The 25,969-nt window shown below is 43.4% G+C and overlaps 1 protein-coding gene across 7 annotated transcripts in view; it reads left to right on the forward strand.

The window, feature by feature from the left end:
* Nucleotides 1-25,969, forward strand: part of MKLN1 (muskelin 1) — a 337,081-nt gene that overhangs the window by 264,600 nt on the left and 46,512 nt on the right. For all 7 annotated transcript variants that reach the window (XM_075558675.1, XM_075558674.1, XM_075558672.1 and 4 more), the window contains 4 exons: nucleotides 4,542-4,619; nucleotides 6,978-7,043; nucleotides 15,041-15,153; nucleotides 22,160-22,372. In XM_075558675.1, coding sequence (XP_075414790.1) covers nucleotides 4,542-4,619; nucleotides 6,978-7,043; nucleotides 15,041-15,153; nucleotides 22,160-22,372 — 470 coding nt within the window. The remainder of the gene's footprint in view (nucleotides 1-4,541; nucleotides 4,620-6,977; nucleotides 7,044-15,040; nucleotides 15,154-22,159; nucleotides 22,373-25,969) is intronic.

A 25,969-nucleotide genomic window follows, 5' to 3' on the forward strand; every position in this document is an offset into this window, starting at 1 on the left:
CTGCAGGGAGGACATTGAAGAAGGGGAAAGTCCCCAACAAGATGATTGACCCAATGGTTGTCACTCGGCCCAAACATTGCAATGACTGGGGGTGGTGGCCCAGTGGTTCTGCTGTTTACATGGGGCTGCTGTGAGTCTGAACCAGCGCACCAGCCCCAGCAGCAGCAACCGCCCTGTTTACACCGGCTAGGGTCAGTGTGCAGCGCACTGCTGGTAGAAAGTGGTTGCCCAGTGAGCTGTCGACAGATGAGACGTTTCAGGAGTAAGAAAGGAGGTTGATGATAGAATGTGTTACAATTTCTTCCCAAGTTTGGAAAGTAATTCACATATTTTGTTACTCTGTGGCTTTCCTTGTAATTATAGTGCTCCACGCAAAAAATGTTGGAAAAACAGAAAAGCACAAAGAAAACAAAAGGAAATCCTAATTCTGCCAACCAAAGAAAATGATTTAACTTTTTATGTATGTTGGTGTTGTCTTTTTTTCCCTGTGTGCGTGTGTGTGTATTCAAGTGGTTAAAATTATAATAATTGTATATGTTATGCTTGAGAATTTGCTTGTTGGAATTGGGAAGCTAGTGATATGATAGTCTTGGTCCATGATATTTTTGTAGGATAGCTTTGTTTTCTAGAAGACACATGAAGATCTTGATGAGAGCATTTGAAAGCTTTTTAGAGAATTTAATTTTATTGGCAATTTTCCTTCATGTGTTTGGAGCTGTTTCTATCAGCACTATGTTAGGAGCATTTGGAAGAATTCCCCCTAATGAGCATCAGGGGACATAAGCAGGACACACCATTAAGTAAAAAATCTTTGTAGTGGAATTCTAGTGTCCTTGACTTTAAAAGGATCCACGGCCCCCTTCCCCCCAGTGTATAGGCTCCAATTTTACAGATAAGAAATTTGATTTATCAAAGGTTTGGAAGTCAAGTAATACAGCAGTTGGTTACTATTTGACAATGTATTTATTACTTTTTTGTGTTTTTCGTGTCTCCAGCTCTGATATCTCCCTCTATTTTCTGTTCATTTCTATGTATTTCCATCTTTTCCTCTTTTCCCTTCAGTTAAATAGTATATGGAATTAATGTATATATTTAAACTTACTGTTTTTATTGGATAATTTTATATTCTCTTAAATTTTTAAAACTATTATTTAACTTTCATGTGTCTTTTTGAACCTGAGTGAAGTTTGCTGTTTTATTTCTGTGGAAAATCTAAACTATGTAGTAATTTAGATATGAAATTTAGTAATTCTATTTTTATTGTCATTATGTCATCACTATTCATAGGAGCCACACAATATTTTGTCTTGGAACGGTTTCCAGCTCTTACAATAGGAAAATAATCTTGTCCGGAATAGGATGGATGGCGCAAGCATTATCGGAAAGTCCATGGGGAGTAGACGGACGATATGATAGAGCCAGGAGATCCAGTTGCTCCCCTTGCCCTCACTGCAGAATCAACTTTCTTCTCCTGTCAGTGTGCCAGAGCAGTTGAGTGCATGGTGCACACGATGCCCACAGAGGAAAGGGTACTTTAGAATGTATGGAACCAAGTCTGGCTAATGAAATATGAGGAAGCTAGGGTCAGGACGTATTTCCTGGAAGTCTCCCAGAAGTTTCCTTATGTTTGATCAGCCAGAATTTGTCCCATGACATTCTAGAACTAATCTTTGCTGAGGGCCAGAGCAGTAGGGCTTCATAAGCATTTGGGATAGAAAGGGCATCTTTGTGTAGTTTAGTCTCTGTGACTGATTTCGTAATTGGAGTAGCCTCTTCTTCTAAGTTGACTGAGAATAATCGGTTAGGCGCAGGGGAAATAAAGCACCGCAGAATTTGAATCCCAGCTCCACCACTTAGAAGCTGTTTAAGTTCCTTAGTTTCCTGTAAGTGAAGATGACAATGCCTAGGTCCCACAGTTGAGGTGGAGTCTGGCGCTTAGAAAATATTAAATAAAGATAGCTATGACTAGTGCTGTAACTAATAATTCTTGTTAAGTGCCATCAAGTCTGCTCTGACTCATAGCTACCCCATGTACAATAGAATGAACCCTCTCCTGACCCTGTGCCAGCCTCACAATTGTTACTGATGTTGGAGCCCATTATTGCAGCCACTATGTCAACCCATCTCAATGAGGGTCTTGCTCTTTTGCACTGCCCTCCGCTTTACCAAGCTGAATGCCCTTCTCCAGGGACTGGTCTCTCCTGACAACACGTCCAAAGTACATGAGACGAAGCCTCACCATCCTTGCTTCTAAGGAGCATCCTTCTGTGAAGGAAGATTAGTTTATTCTCTTGGCAGTCCAGGGTGCTTTCAGGATTCTTTGTGAGCACCATAATTCAAATGCATCAATTGTTACCAATCTTCCTTCTTCAGTGTCCAACTTTCACATGCGTGTGAGGTGATTGAAAATACCATGGCTTGGGTCAATTCTCAAAGTAACCTTCTTGCTTTTAACACTTTAAAGAGATCTCCTGCAGCAGGGTGACCCAGTACCATGTGTCTTTTGATCTCCTGACTGCTGCTTCCAAGAGTGGTGATTGTGGATCTAAGCAAGACAAAAGCCTGGACTACTTCAATCTTTTCACGGTTTATCACGATGTTACCTCTTGGTGCAGTTGTGAGGATCTGGGTCTTCTTGACATTGGGTCGTAACCCATACTGAAGGCGGTAATCCTTGATCTCCATCAGCTACAGCTTCAAGACCTCCTTCATTTCAGCAAGCAGGGTTGTGTCGTCTGCATGTTGCAGGTTGTTACTGTGCCTTCCTCTAATCCTGATGCCACATTCTTCTTCATATAAATCAGCCTCTCTGGTGATTTGATCTGCGTACAGATTGAATAAGCGTGGTGAGCGGATAGAACCCTGACACACACCTTTCCTGATTGTAAACTCTGCAGTGGTCCCTGGTTCTGTTTGCACAGCGGTCTCTTGATCCATACACAGGTTCCACATAAGCACAATGAAGTGTTCTCAGTTTCCCTTTCTTCTCAAGGCCACCCATGGTTTATTATGATCCACGCAGTTAAATGCCTTGGCTTAGTCAGTGAAGCAACCATCTTTCTGGTACGGTCTGACATTAACAAGGATAACCCCTGTTCCACGTCTTCTTCTGAATCCGGTCTGAACCTTTGACAGCTCCCTACTGATATGTTACTATAACCATTGTTGGATGATCTTGCAAAAAACTTTACTTGCCTATGGTTTAATGATGCTGTTGTATAATTTAAACATTCTGTTGGGTCACCTTTCTTTGGAATGGGCACAAATATTGATCTCTTCTAGTCAATGGGCCCAGTAGCTGTCTTCCAGATTTTCGGGACAGAGGAGTGAGTGCTTCCAGAGTTCCTCAGCTTGTGGAAACATGTCCATTGGTTGATACTTCCAGTGCCCCTTGAGCTTCAGGACGGTTGGTGCGTGCTCACACTGCTCCCTGTGACGTGGCGGCTGTCGATCAGTGCTTGGGGACAGAGACTGGTAGCCCGCCCACCTCCTTCGGGTGCTTCCTGTTCCATTCACTGTCTGCACAGAATCAGTATTGCAGCTGGGAGCTTGGATTCTTCTGTGGCTGTTTTGATTTAACATAAATGCTGGAAGTGTTTTTCCTTTGGGGTTCTCCACTCTGGGTCTTAGCACATTTGATTACAATGTTTGACTTGGCCTACTCGGCTGCCCTTTGCAAAGGGCATAATTAATTAGTGGCACTTTTATCTCTACATAATATAAAAACTTTACACTTTGAAGTGTTAAGTGGTTGTGTTTTTTTTCTTCAGAAAATGTCTCCTAAGGTCCTGGACTCAGGTTGAGGGTGCCCTTCCTTTCTCCCCTGTAGCTCACTTGTGTCCGAGTGACAGAAGCATTCGCACAGAGCCCCGGTGCTAAGGAATGGGGAGTGCAATGAATCCTCTCACTGCAGGATGTAACTATTGACATTTCCATGGTTGAAATAAAGACACATGGGACATCAGAGAAGGGAGTGAAATATGCTTTCCCTAAGTCGTAGTGATCCTGTCTTCTTCCCCTTGGTGTTACATCAATGCCAGAAATGGTTTTTGAAAGATAGGTAAGCCTTTGTTACCATGATATAGATATAGACTTATGGCTTTATCCTATTTTGTTTTATTGCCTTTGGTTTGCATCCTTAAACCAGCCTGCCTCTTGTAAACAACTCCCCTGACCTCCTTTGGAGGTCTCTGTTGAAACCCTTTGTTGTCATGTGCTTGATAGCAGAGCGCAGAACTCTGCCATACTGATGGGAAAGCATATTACGTTTAATATGAGCTGCCGCTAAAACAAAGTATGTCATGACTGTGTTAACTTATAGTGCTTTATTTGGGGAAGCATGAAAAGAGGAAATGAATCATTTTATGAAAATGATTATATTAGTTGGTATGTTAGTAATTTCTCTTAATGTAAGTTTGAACATTTTTTTATTTATCTGGGTTTTTTTCTTATAATAAAATGTTTAAGCAGTTTAGGCTGTAATTCTCTCTCTCTCTCTCTCTCTCTCTCTCTCTCTCTCTCTCTCTCTCTGGTATTTGTAGATGGCTTGTTCAATCAGTATATCAGTCAACAGGAATATAAGCCACGGTGGAGCCAAATCATTCCCAAAAGCACCAAAGGTAAGCCAGCTCCCCACCAAGTGGTGGGTGCTTTGCCGCCTTCAGTTTTTTTTCAGAGAGCTCTGGTCTTCCACTTTTTCTGTAACAAAAAGCAGATGTTTAAAAGAAGGCACAGGTTTCTCAGGCAGGTGGCAGAGTTAGTTTAGTATACAAGAACTCTTCATTTAGACTATTGTTTTGCTGCTATGACAGAAGGTTGTGCAATTTTCTTAGAGAATGTGTCATAGATTGCTGTCATAGAGAAAATTATGTAAAACTAAAGCCAATTGTGTTATACTAAAATAGGTGCATCTTGAAAAACTTCAGAATCGCTCACTAAATCTAAAAGGTCTAATGAGAAAGGTAGAAATGGGGCAAACCGTTGGGACACATTGAGAACTTTATAACCAGGAGCTAATAGGAATGACTGTAATAGTCCTGCTCGGGAGAAATAAATCCTTACAGCCATTTGCAGTGAGCAGCACAGGGAGCTGGGTGCTTAGGCCTGGGGCCTGCGCTTCCTTCTTGGAGAAGTAAATCCATGGGGACATTTGCTGCTCCTAAAACTTAACTGTCATCAGGACTTAACATCTGATCCATTGTTCATCGTCATGTGGATGGACTTTTTTCCACTGGCCATGTTCACTGGCTACTTTGCCAATAGTAATCCAAATGGAAAGTGTAGCATGCCATCCATATAATTATTTACATTCAAGGAAGGTAGTGGATACGCAGCTTTCTCCCCCCTTGAGCTCTTTACGTAGTGCTCCCTTAATAGTGAGAGAGTGTTAAAACAGTAAGAAAAGCAAACACAAACCAAACACTACTGTGGAGTCCATTTCAATGCACAGTGATCCCCGAAGACGAGTAGAGCTGCCCCTGTGCACTTCCAAGGCTGTAACTCTTTACAGGGATAGAAAGCCTTATTTATAACCAGCAGAGCAACTGGTGGTTTTGAACTGCTGAAGTTGTGGTTAGCAGCCCAATGCAGAACCACGATACCACCAGGGTTCCAAAAGAGTAACAGACTGAAAAGGTGATGAAAAAACTCTAGAAGTTTTGTATTAAACCCAACATCGTTCTGTGTATCATGCATGGGGTATTTTTCTTCAAAAGAAACACACGGTATCAGAACATACTATAGTCTTGTAGCAGTGAAAGAATGTGTTCAGTATTTAAAGGCACACCGACTGAAAAGTGACTTGTGGTAAGGTTTTCGTCATCGATTTATAAGAATGCCCAGGCTTCCTGGAGAGGAGGAAAGGGGCGAAGCACAATGACCAGAAACTGCGGAATCTGAACAGCTACGTAATTCGTCAAAGGGAAAAAAAATTGTGAACTTCTTCTGAATGGTTAGTCTTCGTGCAAGCTGCAGCTTTGCATCATATGTTCTCTATAAAAACCCGACATTTCATTGTTTCTCACAGTACTCGTATGGCCATAGTGAAAAGTTGGATGGTCTTGATTTTATCTTAAGAAACACCTTTTTTTACTTCATTATATATTTTTTAAACTTTATTTTTACTTCATTATATTGTGCTTTAGATTTAGTATATTTTAGCTAATGTAGGAGTTAGAAAGAAAACTTCAGCTTTTTTGGCTTACTTCAAGTAGTACATTAGAATTCTCTAACCTTTTAAAAAAAGCTTTAGGGCTGGGTTGGGAAATAAATAATGAGTAAATAAATCTTTATTGTGAATTGAGTGAAGGTGTACAAAACATACCAGGTTTTCATTCAGCAATTTACGTGTGTAGCCTTTTGAGTCGCTGAAATGAAGTTGTATAAGATTAGACAAATCAAAAAGCGTTTTCTTCAGAAAGTTGAAAGTGCCCCTCACTCCCTCTATTAGAAGTGAAACAAATTGCACGTTTTTCACTCTCACTCCTTAGACAAAATAGTTAGAACTGACCTCCGAAATAGTGGCACAAAATTGACACAAGGAGATAGTTGCTCATGTGGAACTTGTGGACAATATTCAGTAGCTAGTTTTATGAACTTGAACTTGGTCGGCTAATGTAGGGCCCCTGAAGTACCGGCATAGGTTTACACCTGATGTGTTGTGACTTTTTCCACCTTCATCCAATCTTACATTTTTGTGGATTTTCTTATGTCTGCTCATTCATGGCATTGATCACAAAGCAATTGAAAATAGCTGCCGGTCACGTTAATAACCTAGGGGCAATTAGGAAAAAGAACAGGATGAATATTATAACATAACTTTAAGTCACATTTCTTTTATGAATTATTTGACTTGTTAATATTTTGAAAGAATAAGTGGTTATATTTCTCCTTATTGCAAGCTTAAGAATGAAATTTTTCTTGATTTGTAGTTGTTCTTTGCTGTGCCTTTGAAAGAAGCTATTTATTTTTTACTTCAGGTGATGGAGAAGACAATCGACCAGGGATGCGGGGAGGGCATCAGATGGTCATTGATGTTCAAACAGGTGAGTAACATGTGCAGTGGAAAGCACAGTCTTTAATAAAAACACAGTCTGCTATCAGGTAACTTTAAACATGCTCCCTTCTTTCATTATGAAGTTCAGTGTTTATTCTTGGCCATAACCAATCAAATAGGATAGAAGCTTGACTGCAGGCAGAACCGAAACCCACACTGCAGATGAGAGGAAGAAGGCTTTGCACTGATGAAGTAGACACTGCAAAAGGAATGTAATGTCTGTCCTGTAACTGGGTCTGTGTGTATGTTGAGTTTATATGTGCTAGATTTCACGGTAAACTCCAGAGTCATTCTGAATTTTCACTGTTGTTTTTTTTCGTTGTTCTTTTCGTGCAGCAATGTGGGAATTACTATGATAAAAGAGAATCATGATATGTTTTAGAATAGAGTGTCAAATTAGGTAGCTAAGTGATGTTAGGCCCATTCATTGCTAACCACTGATCACAAGCCTACAAATAATTTGTCACAGCTGGTTCTTGGATGTCATTTAACCATTACTGTAAAGCCTGGTACTGAAGCTTTTTCTTACCTTTTTACAGTCTGTTTTATACTACAATCGGTTTCAAGGTAACATTGTGAAAAGCAAACGATACCGCAAATTTAGCATAATTTTATGACTTGATTTTAGAAATTTGTACTGCTTAGACAACCTGTATAGTCACTCAGTGTTTTACTTTGTCCACGTGTAATAAATATTCAGTAAGTCATGAGAAAAGAAAGGGTCGTGCTGCATTTTAAATTAACTGCTAAATTTGTACAAGTCGTTACCTGTGGGCTGGCCGAGGAGTGTTATTAAGGTGTTTTAAGCAGAGGCTTCATTTTAAGGCTCAGGAGTGTCCTTATCTCCCTTCGCCTCTCCTGCCCCACCCTTGGCCCTATGCAAGGCAGCAGGTGTGAATCCGCTGTAGAGTGCATCTGCAGCACCTTATTTCTTGCAAGAGAGTCCAACAAGTTCACCTCCGCTCATTTCTTAACGGGACTGTTGTAGGTAAACATTTATGAAACTAGAGATGAAAATTTGTGTTTAGATAATACAGAGAAGCCTTTTTCTTCTTTTGAACAGTGGAATCTATCATACTCTTTTCCTTAGTCCTATAATGAAAACATTGAGCCCCTAGTTAATTTATTTGTTATTTTTTATGGTAACCTCATCAAGAACAGTGTTTAGTAGAACAGTGCAATTGCTGTCCTCCTCTGCGTACTCGCACTTTTCTACTATACAGTCTGAACGGCAGTGTGCTTTAACTTAGTGTAGGGCTCACTTTATCTGAGGACAGAGGGACTTCCATAGAACTTACTGTGGTTGCTGTGATGCTGAACAGGCATCTGTGGAGCTGAGAGACTAAGACAAGGAAGAAAGGGCAGGTGATTGCCAGTGAAACTCCTTATTAGAAACTTCTTTTAGACGGGCTAGGTGTGAAGAGCCTGGCGGATATTCAGGTGCAAGTGAGCCGGTGGCTGCATTAGGTTGCAGTTTCAGGAGACAGCCCTGAGTAAAATAATCCTTCCCTCTCTGTGTACAAAGGACGTCATCAGTGAGTGTTTCCTCCGGCAATAATTACCCGCATTGCTTTGGTCTTGTTTCTACACGTGGTGTTTGTCCAGTCTTGTCAATTCAGTGCCCTCCTTCCTCCCTAACGACCTGTGACATTATGGAGGGGCAAGAACGAGCATTTTGCCTCCTTCTTCTTCTTCTTCTTCTTCTTCTTCTTCTTCCTGGCCACAGTGCTTCGTATGGAGTAGGAAGAACTGAATAATAGTTCAATTAAATTCTAAAGTCTATTCTTCAAATGGTGAAAAAGTATTTCCTGGAATACCATACTTACCAGCAGACATTGCTGTGAACCTTGATAAGTGGTTCGTCTCGATGTTTGTGTATGTTTCCCCCTATAGTGAATATATTTTACTAGTTTTTGTCTCAGCAAATGCAGATTCTGAGATGATTCTACTTGCCCCTCCATACTTTATAGCTTCTGCCTCTTAGGCTGTGGCTGTCACGACCCTGGGACCTGGGTGGGAAAGCTCAGTGTTACGTAGATCTGTCCATTCTTACAAGGGGGCTGTTTGGCACTTCAGGATTCAATTTGGGCACAAGAACAGAACGTAAGATAGTCCTGGAATTTTCTTTAAAAGTCTTCTCTTGCTGTTATGAAGCCACTAGCAGTGTGATTTACCAAGTTACTTTCGTGCCCTGCCACCCTGCCACCGTCAGGTTGGTTCAGTCATCTCCACAGGGATCGCAGTGACCATGACTCCCTGGAAGAATCTTCCTTGTTGCGCTCATGCGGCAGCAACCGAGGCAGGTGGTTCGGGGCTTGGGTTTGAGGACATGATGGCTTGGCGTGCACTCTTTAAAGCTCACAGCTCTCCTAGGCGCACCCTCTGCCATTCGGAGCACGGCAGCGAAGATAGGGAGTACTTTGTCCGGCTGAATGTGCACGTCTGTGCCACTGGATACCATCCCGGGTCCTGGCACCTCTCCACTTAGATTCTTTAACTCTTAGTTGAGCTTCAACTCTGGGTAAAATAAGGTGAATAGAGAGAGAGAATGGAATGTCTGTTTTGTTTCCGCATGGAAGACTGTTCATTTGGAAATGTAAATGTTGGTTTTACCAGGCAGTTCTTTGTGTAACTAACTCACTGAGTTTTGAGAACCTACAGTAGGAGCCCGTCTCTCTCATTCATAGCGGATGAAAGCCCCAGGACATGCCCAGCATTTGGGATCTACAAAAGAACCGGGGGGTGGGGTGGGGGGTTTGGGGGGAGGTTGCTTGCCACTTGGAAGAGTGCTGCTGTGAGACACTGAGCCTTGGCAATTCATGAACGTGCATCCGTTGTCCTGCATGAGGGAGCCATGTGCGGTTTCCCTTGAGAACCCTTAAAGGAACGTTTGAAGGAAGCCAGTAATCATGGGTCTTAATTGTGAAGTACAAACCCATTTATATATTTATATTTTTGTAGCTACATGTAGCATACATCGGAAAGGAATTCTGAATTAAGATTGCAGTGTTGGCCTAGGTACATCCTCTGTTTACATGAGTATAAAACACAGCCTTTGAGCTGGTAACATGAGGACATGTCTTGTCAAGAAAGCTTGCTCTTAAACTGGGACGTGAGCTAACCCCAATCACCAGTCTTATTAGCCCTTCTCCTGCCTCGCTCTCATACATGCCAATGCAGATGCCAGTGCAGGGTGTGTGTGCATTCTGTGCTGTTTCAAAGAGGAAAAAGCATTGAATAAAAATATTGGGTTATCTTGTGGAGCATTACAGCATTAACACAGTCTGATGTACCATTAAGAGTCATAGCAGTGGTGGTGGTCCTGGCCCATCGTGGCCTTATGTGCTAGGGAGCAAATGATTGCCCACTCCTGCGTCCTTCTCACAACTGTTCCTGTGTTGGAGCCTGTTGTAATGACTGCGTCAGTCCAGCTCATAGAGGGTCCTCTTAGTCGTAGATAGGATGTTTCCGTTAGGGACATCAATTACAAAGGCTGTTTATTTGTGCGAAATGATGAGAAGGCATTGTCGTGGGAACATTTATACCTAGCTTTATGTAGATTGGGACTCTTGTGAGGTAGGATGCTCTAGGGCAGCATTTCTCAACCTGTGGGTGGTGACCCCTTTGGGGATCAAACGACCTTTCCACAGGGGGTGCTCAATTCATAACAGCAGCAAAATTACAGTGATGAAATATCAACACAAATAATGTTATGGTTGGGGGGTCACCACAACATGAGGAACTGTATTAAAGAGTCGTGGCATTAGGAAGGTTGAGAACCACTGCTCAAGGGTGGCTTAGCACTGTTCCGTGCCTACCATTCTAAGAATACGGTGGACTCTCATCTTTTAGTATGCAGCTGGCTGACATTCTGAGCATAGGCTCTCACTGGCCACATTGGGCCCCATCTTTCTCTCCTGCCTTCTTCTCATTTAGTTCGCTGTTCTCAGCATGCCACACCTCTGCTGAAACTTGTCAGAGCTCCTCCACTGCCCGTGGACTTAAGTTCCAAGTCACTAGCTTGTTTCTATGATCTGGCCCTACCTGTCTCTGTAGCCCAGTATCCCTAACTCCTATCTGTGTTCTTTTACATTAACAATGCATTTATTCGACACACAGTGAGTATTGGCATCGTTTAATGTCATTTGATCTTCGCAGTAAGTGCGAGTCTGTTGTTTCCTGTTTCAGAGTTGAGGAAAACCGTGATTAAGGAACTGATGGGGATCCCTGTAGTAGTATAGCTAGTATTCAGACAAGATCTGCATGACTTTAGGGCCCAGATCTTTTCTTTTTGTTTTGGGGGGAAATCTTAGTTGTAGTTGTAGGTTCACATTGTACCTCCAGGCCCGTAAGCAGTGGTGGCTAGTTGACAAGTCTGTCCTGGCTTATCGTGACCCTGTGTGCAGAGGAGAAGGACTGCGTGGAGCCTGTGTTTCGAGAGGCCCCTTGGCAGGCCCGGACCACCAGCTTTTCCGCTCATAGGCAAGTGCTTCACTGCTGGTGCCCCTAGGGTCGAGTCTTTGTCTTATCGAGCACTTTGTGTTTTCCTGTCTCCGCGTGTGCCCCGTTTACTCTGCCTATCAGAATGCAAAGCCACGTTCAGATGCGTGAGTCAGCTTCCAGTCCCACCACACAACCTTTCCCATCACTTCCTGAGCCCTTTGGTGCTTTTTTCCTCTTGGTGACATTGAGTGTGCCTGCGTGAAGGCGGTTCAGTTCCTTGTTCATAGTTGGGTGAGACAGTAAGCTCCTTGAGGGTAGGGTCCGTGACTGCTTCTTTTTATTCCCTAACGGGCCTGCCAACGTCACGTTCAGAAATCGCTGAGCGAGTGTTGGTCTGCATGCTGGTGGCAGGCGTGGCCCGTTAGCCTGTGCTTCTTTAAGAAAATGTTTGCAGCAAAGGCTTCTTCCTGCTTGAGGCAGATGCCGCCCCTTCCCTACCGATGGACGTGGATCCTTGTGCAGCCACTGAGCACAGGGCCTGGTAACCACGCTGGCCTGAAAGAAGAGCGTCTTCTCCTTGCCCTTGTCCTCTTGCCTCCTGCTCTCTGCAGTTCTCATTCTCATTCAGTTCTGTAATTCTTAAGGCCGTGAAGATTTTGTATGTGCTAAAACCTTTACCTCATACTTGATTCTAGACAGTAATCCTCCTCTGACTGACTTAAATGCTTGGATGGTTGGATGATTTTGCATTGTTAGCAAGTTCATTCACGTGTGTCACACTCCTCAGTTCCTGTGAAGCTCATTCAGTTTTGCTCTTAAACCTCAAGTGGGACCATAGCGCGTCCGTGAGCAAGAAGGACACCTTGGCTTCATTCCACAAGGAGCCTGCTCAGTGCCAGGTTTCGTCTCGCTCCGCTCTCAATGAGGCTGTTGTGGGAAGGCGGGTTTCTTTGCTGTGAGAATTTATGTGCACAAAGAGACCTGCCTTTCAGAAAGAACGCTGTGAACCCAGAGCCCAAGATGAAGGGCTATTAAAGTTAATGAACCAGAGTAACCCTATCCAGAGGGTGCCCAGGAGCAGCACAAAACAAAAGGTCAATTGCTATTGCTATTTTAGTTCATGCCCCCTCCCTCTCTCAGACTCACAATTTAATGGGGTTAATTGCCTTATGGCGAGGTCTAGGCAAGTAATTTTCAAGCCAGATGAAAACTTTTCACTTTTCCCCCCCTGGTGAAATGACCCAGGTCTGGACACTTGTGTGTGCCATTTGGGAAACAGACTGTTACTTGACTAATGAGACTATCAGGATGGACTGCCTTATAGGCCCTCCGCTTTACATAATTGGCGGTTCTCACACACCGTCCACAATCCTAGGAAAGGTGTGAGACGGTGTCAGCTGTAGTGCTGTTGCTTAATTGCTTCTATGGTTGTTAATAACTATAAAGTGTGTTGTATTTTTATATTTTATACTTCAAAACTAGAAATGCCATTCATAATTTACAGATTCCTGAATGTTTTCTTGTAACATATTTTTGAAGAACTTTTCCACAACAGTGAGACTTTTGTCAGTGAAAAGACCAAGAACCGACTTGGTGAATGGCCTGTGCTTGCTGCCCATGTTAGTATGAGACTCGGTCCTGCTCAGGGGGGGCTGCCCTGATTCAGAGAACAGTGAAGCCTTGTTCTGATGGCCCCAGATGACTGAAGAATAAACTGGAAGTTCCACAGTTTGAGTTCGAAATTCACGTTGACTTTGAAATGGGGCCAAAACTCATAGTTATAGACCCACTCTGGTGAAAGATTTCTTAAATGTCTCCCGGTATTTTCCAGCATGTTTTGAATGGTTACGCTTCGTGGTGGGACATCATTCAAGAGACAGTAGCCACGGACATGGGCCTGAACCAAACACCCTGCCCTGAGTTGATCTGATTCCTAGGGAGCCTGATGGGCAGTTTGACACCACCGGCAGCTCTTGGGGAGAGAGCCCGGGCCTTCTCCTGTGAACAGTTCCATCTCAGAACCCCCAGCATTCATTATGGTAGTGAGAGGGACCCGATAGGAGTGGCCTACAGGACACAGGAGAAGTGGGAATAGACAGCCTCATCTTTCTCCTGCTGAGTGTCCAGAGGGTTTGAACTGCTGACCTTCTGCTTCGCAGCCTAACACTTGACCCTCTGTGCCACCAGGAGTCGGTCCTATGTCATGTCCCGTAGAGAATAGCTAGCTTTATTGTTTAACTTTAGTGTCGTTTTTAATTTCTTAACAGTTGGAGGCTTATGTAGCCAACTGACAGAAAGAAGCACACAAAGGTAGACAGTGTTGGAAGTCTATGAAGTTACCTCACCAAGGAGAATCAGTGATACACATTGCTGCATCTAAAGACTTACTGTTCGCTGAGCAAGCCATCATTTTGGTTACTGTGACACAGTCTATGAACTTGGGTGTTTCAGGGTCAGCAGAGACCAAATCCTCAAGATGCCTCCAATGATGTGAATGATGGGGGCAGTATCCATGGAAACACCAGGGCTAATACAATCCTTCCTCCTTAAGATAGCGATCTTTAACTCTCAGGTAGTTCTAACCATTGTTTTTGATCTTGCAATAGATAGAACCCATTTTTGAGGTGAACTTTTCCAGAAACAATTCAGTGTCTTTCTGTGGTAGTTTTACACTGTGTCTAAAGGGATTAAAAAAACAACGTGGGAAAATTCCATTATTTAATTCCTTTCTCCCACAAACTGAAGTTCCCTTGAAATTCCCTGGGGCATCAAGTTCTCGGGTGATGTAAGGCCGTGGTTTGTGTCTTTACGATTTGTGCCGTAAGGACAGGCCATGTGAAGACACCCTGGGAAGCTCCCTCCCCCTAAGAAAGGCCTAGTGATCTTTGTGGGCTCACCATGAGTCACACAACAGGTTTGTGGGTTCTTGTTTATTTCACTGGTTGGTTTCTATTCATTACAACTAAGAGGCATTATTAAGAAAGTAGTAATGAACACATGCAATAGGCCTGTGAAAGAAACACCTAAACTGGGTACTTCTCGGAGTCACCAAGGATACTCTGAAAAATGTAGGTTCTTTATATCCACCGAAGACCTAAGGAATCAGAATCTTGGGGAAGGAATACCTCCTAGCTGCTATTCTGTTTTTATAAATCTCTCCAGATAGCATGATTCTGGAACAGCCTTTCCATGGACTCAAGTTTAGGAAATATCTCCGCCAAACAGAACACTCCCCACCCCAGATGAGCCTAGAGCACAGGGCAGAGCGGCCCGGGGGGGTTTCCGAGACCTAACTCTTTAACGGAGGTGAAAGCCCCTCTTGTGGTTACAAACTGCTGACTTTGCTGTTAGCGCAGCCACGACGCCACCAGGGCAGGGTGCATTTGGGGAAAGGTACCAGTTTTAAATCTCATTTTCAGGCTTTTTGAGATGTGTTGTCTTACAAACAATCAAAGGAACCACTGATTAGGTCTGCGTACCTATGCTTTTTTTGTGCTGAAGTTTGTTGTTGCTGCTGTTGTTTATTTTTTCTGATTTTCATAGAGACCGTGTATTTGTTTGGTGGCTGGGATGGAACCCAAGATCTTGCTGACTTCTGGGCATACAGTGTGAAGGAGAACCAGTGGACGTGTATCTCTAGAGACACTGAGAAAGAGGCAAGTTCGGGGACTTTTCTTACGTCTGTATTTCCAAAGGAGTGTGCGCTTCCCAGTGATTTGTAGCCCTCTCTCGGCGCCTTCTGCAGCGGCCGCCGAATCTGGGGGGACACGTGTGTTTGCTTTCAGTTCTCATGCGCTCCAGCTGCTCTGCCTGTTTCTTCAGCTGCCGCTTGACAAGGCCGTTTTATGGACCTAATAGCAGTGGGCATTCTAATAACATGCTGGTTTTTAACTGCTTTACTTGGGAAATGGGACTGTGTGACCATCTGTCTCTTTCTCCTGTCCCTAGCACTGCTATTTTTTCCAACCGTTTCATTGGCATATAATTCACATATCCTACAATCGAGTAGCCCAGTCTCATCGCTCCTCGCGTTTCGAGCCTTCGCCTTGTTTTGTGTAACTGTGAGCCTGCACCTTATTTTCCTTCTGAAAATGGAGTTAATGTTCTGATCCCTCGCTGCATTGCTATATATCGGGGTTTTTTAATGACTTCTTTATTGTTTTATTGAAAAAATGACATGTATGTATGTGCATGTGTGTATGTGTACCCCTTTTCATAGTGTGTAAGAGATTAACATGTCTGGAGTGTATGGCTTTGAATTAAATAAGTGTGATTATGGACTGAGATAAGGTATAGATTAGTGTTTTTTCAGTCTTTATAGAACATTTACTTCCACCTAAGCCGTTTCACATGATTATGTGAAACATGAACTAATTGAGGGTTATAAACCCACTGAGTTCAATCTAGAAAGGCCCTTTCAAAAATGTCTGGTGCTGCGTCTTTATCTTCAATGTTAGGGAGGTAGGTTCTGGCTTAATTAGTGTGGTCCAGAGGTTAATAGTCAGGTATGTCATTTTTATCTTTACCTTCACCTTCGCATTCTGATTCCTTGCCCAGTTGAAAGTATGTAAAAATGTTCCTTCCTTTTTGGTGTTGAAGTACTGTTTTCAGAAATGATTATTTTTTACCCGTAAGAAAAATAAGAGCACGTTTTAAAAAATAACGTAGTACTCCTAAACTATTTTAAACACAGTTGATTGCATCTATAATTATTCTTGCCGTGAGCTAGGATTCGTCCCCAGATCCTCCTCTCCTTCATGGAGTGGGTCTCATTAGTGCCCCTGTCCTATCAGCCCCAGCAGCCGGCCGGTCCTTTGTTCATTTCACATGTCTCTTCCTGGACGGTCGGTCCGCACGTAGTCTTTCCAGAGTCCTGGTTTCGTAAACGTTTTGTTTGACTGGTAGGTCCTCATGTCTATTCTCCGTCAGCTCAGTTCTTTAAAGAGCATATGTGGCCATGTGACACCTCTGCTAAAGCATTGCTGGCAGCTGCCCCACGTTTCAGTTTGTTGTTGCCTCCCAGTACTCACACAGCCACAGTGCCATGGTCAAAAGGCCTGGGGTTGCTCACCATTCTCCGGTCGGGGGGGTCAGCCTTTAGGTATTGACCTGGCCCACTCCTGTCTGGGAGCAGGCGACGTCAGCTGGTCATACGACGACATCTGCTGGGATTGCCTAGCCTCTTCTGTGGAGTGGTTTGCCTTCTGTTAAGCTTAGTAGGATTTGTTCTCATGGCAAAGAACAAGGAAGAAAAAGTAAACAGCACCCACACATTTGTTAAGGTCGGATTGACCCAGAAAAGTCATGTGACCTGTCCCTGAGTCAGTGTAGGGTGGCAGACGTGTGAAGCATCACCACTGTCCTCGAGCAGTTTACCTGCCACTCTTTCCTCCTTCCTCCTTCTTCCCTTTATTCCTTTTCTTTTGAACCTAACTTGATTTTGGTCTCAACATTCACTGGTGTTGACCTGCTTGTGCATCATCTCATCAGTACTCTTAAATAAGGAGGAGAAACTGCTTCAGCACTTCCGGGAGGACCAGTCCAATGATCTTGGGCTGCTACTTAGTCCCAACACACTTCTGACTCCTTAGTGGCACTGCTGCATCAGAGAAGGGACCCTGCCTCTTCCTAGAGTCCACTGGGTTCTCTACGGGTAGGGCGCAGGCTCAAGCCAAAGAGAAGCCTCTTTCTGTTGTAAGAGAAGCTGGGTTAGACTGCGCACTGACACTTGCTGTGGGCATCTTTCACCTGGGTGTCAGCTCCAAAGACCAAAAGCAGGCAGGCTGGCTCCCGGTGAGGAGGGATCTAGACTTTTGCTTTGGTTCATGCTTGCTTCTGCTTCTAGAAGCTTCTGGTTCTAGAAGCTGTCTGCCAATTTTCACAAGCCAAATAGAGTTAGGTATCCAGGTGTCTGATATTACGGTCATTGTTGCCTCCAAGTGCTGCACGAGACTCCATGCATTCAGCAACCTCCTGGCTGTGTCATTTGCAGGGTCAGGACTGGCTCCATACTGTAGAAGCAAATTGACACAGACCTGTCTGCCATAAGGCCATTCACAGGTGGCTCTCTGCTGGGGTCTTAATATAAGCACCATTGTTTTGGGCATGAACAACACTGCCCACCTCCACCAACGCCCCCCCCCCCATTACTGAAGGAATTGTATTGGAGTTAAAGGAATTTCATAAAGAGATAGTAGGAAAATGTTCATTAATATGTGTTTCTTAATCATGCCTTATCTTCAGTATCTCTGATCTCATTCATAGTGCTACAGAATAGAAGGATTTAGATGTGGTTTTTTAATAAATCTTACTTATTCTAGTGATTCTCTAACTCTGTGGTCTCGAGATCCCTTACACTTTTTAAAAGGACCCTTTAAGGCGCTCAGTTTATGTGAATTCTAGCTAGTAAAATTGTTATACTAGAAGTTAAAGTGGAAAACCTTAAAGGTACTTCTTTATGAATTAATTTTAAAACAACTGTTACATTCTAGCATGTGACATTTTTGTGAAAAATAATTCTTTTAAAAAGGAATGAGAAAAATGGCATTTTTCTCCTCTCCCCCCCCCCCCCAAATCTCTTTAATGTTTGATTTGCCAAAGACAGCTCTGTTGTAATAACTACAATTTAATCTCTAGTAACATGTTGTTTTGTGTTAAGCGTATGAAGGAAATTTAACCTTTCATAGATATGTTTTGAGAAAGGTAAGTAGTATTTTAATAGCCTTTCTATATATTAGTAATACTTTTTGGTCCTCCACTCAAAATTGGCAGACGCTAGCTCCTTAAAGGTTTTTTTATAGACTCTGAAACTATGTCAGTGACCTTTGTGGTTAGGCTGGCTTCTCTGGAGAAGCAAAGCCGGTGCTGATGATGTACATAAAGAAATGATTTTATATCAAGAGAAACGGCTCACACAATCGGAGAAGTGGTTATGTCCAGTTTGGTTCAAGTCCCTATGTCAGGTGACCCTGGAGGGTTTTCCCCTGACTCACACGGCTGCTAGGCTTGGGGAACCAGCAGGCAGGAAGAAGGACCAGGAGGACCATGCTGGTGAGTGCACAGGAGATCGGCACCCTAGGCAGTGCGGCAGGCCAGGCTCAAGTCCAGAGAGCCTGAGGTCAGCACCACAGAGATGGGGTCCACACCAGCAAAAGAACAGGGCAGGTTTCACACAGTGTCGCTGTGTAGACACATAGATGGTCTCCTAAGGAAACGTCAGCAGACTGTGGCCTACACCTTAGAGGGAGGCCTTACTGTCAAACTACTGAGGATCTTGGTCCAACCAAGTTGACACAAAACCTATCATCATTCCTTTAAATCGAAGCCCATTGGTTGACTTGCTTCTTGAACAGATCCCTGACCGTATGCAAGGTTTTCGTAACAGCTTGTGTCGGTCACTTGGGAAATAACTGGTTCCCCAAACTGTGCATACTTTCCAAATACTGGCATGCTTTATCAGGTAATATTCCAAAATGTGAAAAACCACATTTGTTAATACCACCACCGAGCTCATTGAAAAATATTTTTAAGTATTGGGATGTTGTCAGAATCACAGTGGCAGGCACCCATTTCTATTCTAGTTTTTGCTTAGAATTTTGTGTTTTATCATTGGCAACAAATCCTGTCAGTGTTTTTTTGAAAATGGTAAGCTTACTTTACAAATTTGGGGTGCAGTGTCTGCCCCTACTCAAATCTGAATAACCACCATTTGTTTGTCAGTTACTTTTTCATGTAAACAGAGTTCCGTGACAGAAGCCAGGAGGTCGCTCTCAAGTCAGTCACAGAGCCCCTGTTTCTCAAGACTGGCGTCATGTGTCAAGTGACACTGTCTGCTTAGTTTTCTAAGTCTTAGTGCTGGGCTCATTATTCCTTCTGAATTCAGTCTGCTACCATGTAAAGGTTGTGTTCACCCACCCCACTGCTGTGGGTGCTATTCCAGCTCACAGCACCTCTTGGAATAGCCATGTTGCTTCTGGAAGACTCCACTGTACACATCGATAATATCAGAGTGAAAGAGATAGCATTTCTGGTTTTTTGTGGAAGTATTTTGAAGAGTACTGGCGAGTTATTTCGTGGAATGTTCCTCAGTTGGATTTGTTTGTGGTTTTCTCATTAGTGGATTTAGCGCCTATGTTTCTAGTGGGAACAGGTGATACTGGGTTCTATCAGGAAACACAGTACGTTAGTTTGTCTGTCTGATGTGAGCTCTGACCACTTGGTAAAGGTGTCTGAATTTCTGTATCATTAGTAAGTAATTTCTGGCAAGATGCTTTGAGATTGCATAATATTGTTACCTTTTGAACTTTCATCCACTTGTTTTAACATCCATTGATGAAACTATTAAAACTTTTCCAAAGTGATTTTACCATTTTGTATTCCTACCAACAATGTGGACTAAGACTTCTTGTTGCTTCACATCCTCTCTAGTATCTGCTGTTGCCTTTTGAATATTAGTGTTTATTTGGGGTGAATTTCTTTTTGTTAGAAGGGTGTGTGTGTGCACGCGCGTGTGTGTGTGTGTACCTTAATTATGATTTCAACATGTATTTTTATTTGCTGTTTGTATTCTCCTTTAGTGAAGCACCTGTGCTTCAAGTCTTTTAATTGATTCTGTAAGTTCTTCATCACATTTGTATTTCACAAATTCTCCCACTCTTGCTTATTTTCTTCATAGCTTTTGAGAAGTAAGAAACTTAATTTTGACATAATCCAATTAATCAATGCTCTGTTCTATGATTTTTGCTTTTTCTGTGAGAAAGCTTTACCTATTTTATTTTTCAAAAGGTAGTTTGCTAACCCCTCCGACTTTATAGTTTTAGTTTTCATGTTTAGATCTGAGCTCTACTCGTGCTAATTTTTGTGTGTGGTGTGAAGTACAAGTTGAGGTTCATTTCTTTCCAGAAGGATATCCAGTTGGCCCAGCCTTGGACATCCTTGTGGCCATTTTCCTTTGCCCTCTGTACAGGGTCACTGTGAGTCAGAAGGGACTCCATGACAGTGGGTTTGGTTCTGAGTTAAGTAGTTTAGCATGGACTGAGGCATTATAATACATGAATAAGTGATTAAAATGCAACAAAACATTACATAATCTCGATAAATGGCCTGGCAGACCATATCTGAACTCCTCTGGCTGCCCTTTTGTCATAGGCAGGGGTCAGACATGCCTCCCTCTTCCATCCTGCTTTACTGTTCTGGCTGCACCCTTTTCTCCCAGCACACTCTGCTTCCATGCTGAGTTCAGTGCTCACAATGATGAGTACTTACTCAGGGAGCTCGTCTGCTGCTCTGCTCACTGTCACTGCCGACTCATGGCGACCCTAGAGGTCTGGGCAGAACGGCCTCAGTGGACTTCCGAGGCTGTAACTTCACCTGGGAGTAGAGAAGCCCCTCTTTCTCCCACAGCGCAGCTGAGGGTTTCAAACTTCTAACCTGGTTGCCACAAGTCTGGTCAGCAAGCAGTAAGGATACAGCAAAACCTCTCTTCTGACAGCAACCGGATTTCTCTCTGGCCGTCAGCCTGTCAGCCACATGATCCCTTGGCCTCACCTTGGACCTGGAAGCCCACCTGTCACCCTACCTCACAGTCCCATAGTTTCAGCTGCACCTCTTTCTCTGTCCCATGGTCTGGATGCCACAGTCTCTGGTGCCTGTGGTCTTGGCCTCCACCCCTTCGGGCAGAGGGCTGAAGCACACTCTCACAATGGTCTGGGCTTTCTCTCTCTGTCTCAGATGACAGGTAGACCCGGAGGAGTGGCTTGATGGAGTTGTGGGGTTTGTCTTTTAGCCAACCAGACCCCCAAGGAAAACAAAGGGCGGGATCTTAAGTTACACTTCTCTCACTGCCATTGAGTTAATGTCGACTCATAGTGACCCTGTCAGACAGCCCTGTGAGTTTTTGAGACTATAACTCTTGACAGGAGTCAAAAGCCCCATCTTTCTTTCCTGGAGCAAACTGGTGGTTTCAAACGGCTGACCCTGGGCTTAGCCACCCAACCCATAACCACCAGAGCTCCCTTACACCAAAGGAAACAAAGGAACCGACACGTAACCCTCCCTGAATGCTGTCTGTTAACGTAGCAGAGAACTCCCTCCAGAATGGGATCGTAGCCACAGACATGGAGTCTGGGATTATAACACATCATGTAAGGAACTATGACTAGAAGGGCCATTAATTGAAATAATGAAGCCATGTAAACATTCGTATTTGGGAGCTATGAGCTGCAGAATTGCTTATTTTGCCTTTTCTTAGTATATTTTAAGCATTTCTAAGGTAGCTTTCTGTTTCCTACTGCTTTGCTTTCATTTAGAGCAGTGGTTCTCAACCTGTGGGTCACGACTCCTTTGAGGGGGCTGAACGACCCTTTCACGGGGGTTGCTCCATTCATATCAGTAACAAAAGTACAGTTATGAAGTAGCAGTAAAAATGATGTTCTGGTTGGGGGGGGTCAGCACAGCATGAAGAACTGTCTGAAAGGGCTGCGGCCTGAGGAAGGCTGGGGACCACGCTCTAGCGGGTTAGAGTGTGCTGAACTCTCTGTAGTCTTCTCCATAAGAGTTTCTGAGCAAACTTTTTAATGGAAGTCAATTAAAAAGGCCATGTAATCTGATTTTCTGTTTTTTTATTCTTGAATTGTTTTTGTGTTTATTTTTCTTGCTCCGTAGAACGGTCCCAGTGCCCGGTCATGTCATAAAATGTGCATTGACATCCAGCGAAGGCAGATCTACACACTGGGGCGCTATTTGGATTCCTCTGTGAGGAACAGCAAGTCTCTGAAAAGTGACTTCTATCGATACGACATTGACACCAACACGTGGCTGTTACTCAGCGAGGACACTGCTGCTGACGGAGGGCCGAAATTAGTGTTTGACCATCAGGTCTGGTGCCCAGATAACATGTGGTGGGAATAGTGCTCGGGGCTCCAACTCGCAGGCTGGGCTTCAAGTGTCCACTAGAGAGATAGCTATAGCAGAGGGTTGAGTGAGATGGCTTTGTTTTTGTGAATAACATCGGCACATATTTGACACTCACTAAATTAAATGGAAATTCAGCAAGCCCAAGTAGGGGTAGATAAGAAGAGTACACAGAGCATTTTGATACTTAGATGCATGTAACTTGTCGTCCACATCTTTATCAGCATCACTGCCTTCTGCTTTCACCGAGCTATCCCTGCTCAGTTCAGGAGAGGTCACTAGTATAATCCATCTAGTCTAAAGGGGTTTGGAGATGGGAAGGAGGAAAGACAGAAAGTATTGGATGAGCATGACATTAGCTGATATTTGGAGAGTAGTAGGTGTTTCTAGAATTATGACAGAATCTGACTTAGCCCTGGAATCTCCTCTGACAGTTAAAACCTGAGTCTGTATTTGCTGTGCCTTCACACATTTTTGTTAATTCTTTCCTTTAAACCGATACTACTAGCATACAAGGAGCTTCAAAATGGTCAGGAAAATACTAATCTGTTTTCTTTTTTTTTTCATGAAACTTTTAAGCCATTATGTATTTATGTTAACAAGTGGCTGTTATCAGAGACTGGTCAGAAACAGGAGGGTGGTGAGTGCTAGAGGAGGACTCAGAAGCGGTACTCTCCCAAGTAATCTTCACACTGCACTGGGGCCTGTGCCAGCTCTCCATCACCGAGCCTGCCAAGCTCAGCACGTTCTGCTGACGTCCTCATTGTTGTTCATGTGGAAAATAGGAGCACCAACAAAAGTAGTCTGGCTCCTGATCCTTTGAGAGCTGAGCATCAGCAGTTAGCAAATAGAAAAGAGCAGCAGCGTCAGGGAAACCATTTGGGTTTTTGCTCCCAGGTGGTTACACACCTAATTTACAAAGTACGTTTATGTCTGTTTTTACAGGTTGATAAAAAGGATAGCTTAGGGGTAGTTGTGACTGCAGTACCGTCTATGTGGACTTCTTGTGTGTGGCCTTCGTCTTTCCTACGCTTGATAAAATAGATTGTTCCTTGGTAGCTAGGTTCTGTTAAACCATGCTTAGTGTTCAGCTGGCGAGGTGGTGTAGCAGTTCAGAAACATATCAGCACTCAGCTCTTCGACCCTGAGCAGGACAACCCAGATACATCAGGACTTAGTCCGACGTCATTTGTGCTGTTCATGACATGAGAGACTTGAGAAGCACGTGAGAAAGCTAAAAGCACGAAGACGGGTTTCTTTTTGTTTTGTTTTTATTACTTTGCCCCTTAGAATTTAACATTGAAAAAATTCTGGAGACTGAGTCATAGTAAGATGGTGGCAGCTTAGTTTGGAAGTAGTCTACCCTGTTGCATCGTGTGGTTTTCAGGAACAATGAGATTCAAACAGAAAAGGAAAAGACACCAGCCAGTATTCGGCAAAACCAGGAACCAAATTAAATCCACAACTCTTAATTCCTTGTAAGTGTAGCCAAGAACAACTGAAATGCCCAGAACCTGAGTTGAAGGCTGCAGCCTAGCACAGTGCATGGAGAAGGAGCCTAGCAGTGGCACAGCCCAGGACGAGACGCGATGAGCAGAGTGGAGATTGAACCCAGAGCTTCTCCCCCCCCCCCCCCGAAATCACCTGAGGAAAGTGCCCAGGTGTGAGAAAGCACCAGCTGCTAAAAGTGAGGGGAATTCATGACCAAGTAGGGACATGATTCTTCTGAAAAGGCCAATGAAGCTACGAGGATAAGTCTTCCTACACCAGGTAAAAGTCATTGAGCTACAGACGGTGTACCTTATAACAAAAGCACCATTATTCTGGCGAGTCCGCAGAAACGCTCAATTCAGGAGCAAAAGATAGGATGGAGCCTTTGGGTGAGTAGCATACCCTTTTGTAGGAATCCTCTGAGAACTTCCCTAATCCAGTGAAATTTAATTTACCGTATATACTCGTGTATAAGCTGAGTTTTTCAGCATATTTTTATGCAGTTTTTGTGATAAAATTAGGTGCCTCGGCTGATATTCGGGTTGGCTTATACTCAAGTATATACGGTACTTAAAGATGAAAAACCAAAAGTGGAACAAACAGCTAAAGTTTAAGGAGTGCTTTTTTTTTTTTTTTTTTTTTTTGACAAAAGGAAGAAAACAGCAAAACTTCCTGTGTGAAGCAAGTGCAGGTGAAATTAACTCTCATCATTCATTCTAATCTGAATTAAACGGCCTGGTGAAAAAAGACAACGCATAAATTCAAGAACACAAATGAGGTGGATGAATGACAGGAGCCTGTAAAACTGGATCTGAGAAATCTCAGTGAAAAAAACTGAGGCAGAAGATGTTACCGATTTTAGAAATGAAGAATAATCCATAAGGTAGAATAAATGGTAGAAGAACAAATGAGACAATTGAAAACAAATAAAATTAGCCAGAACATTATAAAAGCAGGCCAAAGAGCTCCAACACTCCCATAATTACGGTCCTTACAGAAAAAAAAATCAAAACCAAAGAAAATAATATTTAGAAATAAAATTTAAGGGAACTTTACCAATGAAGTATCTAGATAATGTGCAAGATTTATTAATGAGCCTACCAAGCCCTGAGGACAATATTCCTACTCAGAGCAGCCAGTGCAGAGAGAGAGAATCATAGGGCCGGCCCCTCCACCAGACATGCTGTCCCCCCACTGACCATGGCCCTACCGGGAGTCAATACTGTGGAAATTTTACCCGGTCTGACCCCATCACACTGTGAAACACGAAGGGAGTGCAACAGAACAGCAAGGGGAGCAAAGCAATGAAGTCCGTTCAGAATCCCAAAAATAGACTCTGGAGGCAGGGCTTGGCACCTCATCAGACTTGATCAGAAAACATTTATAAAGGTCAACAGCTACACAGACCTGGAACTATTTTTTTTTCATGTTTATATAATATAGGCAAGATAATCCTGAGGAGAAAACAACGGGACTGATGGTTCCAGGGGTACATGGGAGAGGGGATGGAGATCGGGGAAAAGTAGCGGGAGCTAACAAACCCAGGGGGATGAAGTTGGGGGAAAAAGTAGTGGGGGAGCAAAAACCCAGGGGCAAGGGAAGAACAAGTGATCTAAAATCAGTGGTGAGGAGGGCGTAGAATACCTGGTGGGGTTTGATGGAGTGCAGTGTAGCTGAGAGGAATTACTGAAAGCTGAAGGTCGAACACCATAGAGAGAGAAAAGAAAAGGAAATAGAGGAAAAATGAGGCAAAGGACGTTTGTAAAGGTCTAAATACAGGCATGCATATATGTAATTAATATATAATGATAGGGATATAGGTCTGTGTACATACATTGTTAAGTATCAAGGTAGCAGACAGGCATTGGGTCTGTACTCAAGTACTCCCTCAACGCAAGAACACTTTGTTCTAATAATCAAGCAATCTGTGATGCTTAGCTTCTCAGCAAGATCGCTGAAGACAAAGTGGATGCATAAGCAAATGTGGAGAAAGCTGATGGTGCCCGACTATCAAAAGATACAGCACCTGGGGTTTTAAAGGCTTGAAGATAAACAAGCATTCATCTAGCT

Source organism: Tenrec ecaudatus, chromosome 9 (assembly GCF_050624435.1).
Source record: "Tenrec ecaudatus isolate mTenEca1 chromosome 9, mTenEca1.hap1, whole genome shotgun sequence".
Taxonomy (NCBI): Eukaryota; Metazoa; Chordata; class Mammalia; order Afrosoricida; family Tenrecidae; genus Tenrec; species Tenrec ecaudatus.